This window comes from Mesitornis unicolor, unplaced genomic scaffold (assembly GCF_000695765.1).
Source record: "Mesitornis unicolor isolate BGI_N332 unplaced genomic scaffold, ASM69576v1 scaffold2356, whole genome shotgun sequence".
NCBI classification, from domain to species: Eukaryota; Metazoa; Chordata; class Aves; order Mesitornithiformes; family Mesitornithidae; genus Mesitornis; species Mesitornis unicolor.
The window spans coordinates 8,195-9,029 of NW_010191484.1; the positions used below are offsets into that span (position 1 = coordinate 8,195).

The window sequence follows — 835 nt, forward strand, 5'->3', positions numbered from 1 at the left end:
TTCCTTGTGGATCTTTCACTGCTTGCAGACTGGGTCACCAAACCAGAGCTTGCACAATGGAGAAGAAACCACGCTTGTGGCTCACACAGCCCCATCTCTCCAATTTCCTGGTAGTCTGGCTGCAAAGGGCTCCAAGCACTGGGGCTCCCCACATTTCCTCAGGCAGACAGCCCTGGGGCCCAATGCCTCCATCCCGGACCCCCATCCCTTCAGAGGCTGGTGTCAACGGTGTCCACTTTGGCCTGCAAGGTGGCCTCAGAGATAGTGTCTGGCTGCCCATCCCGACAGAAGAGGACGGCAGGGTTCTTGCAGGCCCACATGGCCACCTCTCCTCCACTTGCTGGGCTGGACAAGGATGGGGCACTGCCTGGGGGGCCGCTGTGCTGGTTGATGTAGCGCTCCCGGACACGGTCAGCTCGGCTCCAGGGCTCTGGCTGGCAGCCTGGGGCTGAGATGTAGGCTGCCACGTTGTTCCTAGTCCTGTAGCCACCCTCACGGCTTCGCCGCAGCAGCACAGAGATGTTGGGGTTGCGGGCGGCATAGATGAGGGGGTTGATGGCACCATTGGCCCAGGCCATCCCACTGGCTACGGCGTCCATGGTGGGCGAGAAGGGCACGTGGCCAGCGGCGGCGGCCAGCCCCAGGATGCAGTAAGGACCCCAGCAGCAGATGATGGAGACGATCATGATGAGGACAGTGGTGGCCGTGCGCATCTCCCCGTAGGCCCGCAGCAGGTGCCCATAGGTGGTGAGGGGCCGCACACGGCTCTCGGCCAGCCGCACGGCCCGGCAGATGTTGTAGTGGCAGAAGCACATGAGGGCGAAGGGCAGGAGGT

General features: G+C 63.1%; 1 protein-coding gene across 1 annotated transcript; it reads right to left on the reverse strand.

Annotated features, from left to right (window-relative positions):
• Positions 1-209: 209 nt before the first annotated feature.
• GPR135 (G protein-coupled receptor 135) lies at positions 210-827 on the reverse strand (the record flags this gene model as incomplete). The annotated part of the gene is made up of 1 exon (XM_010186733.1): positions 210-827. A coding segment is annotated over one exon (618 nt), but the record flags the coding sequence as incomplete, so codon positions are not given.
• Positions 828-835: the final 8 nt, after the last annotated feature.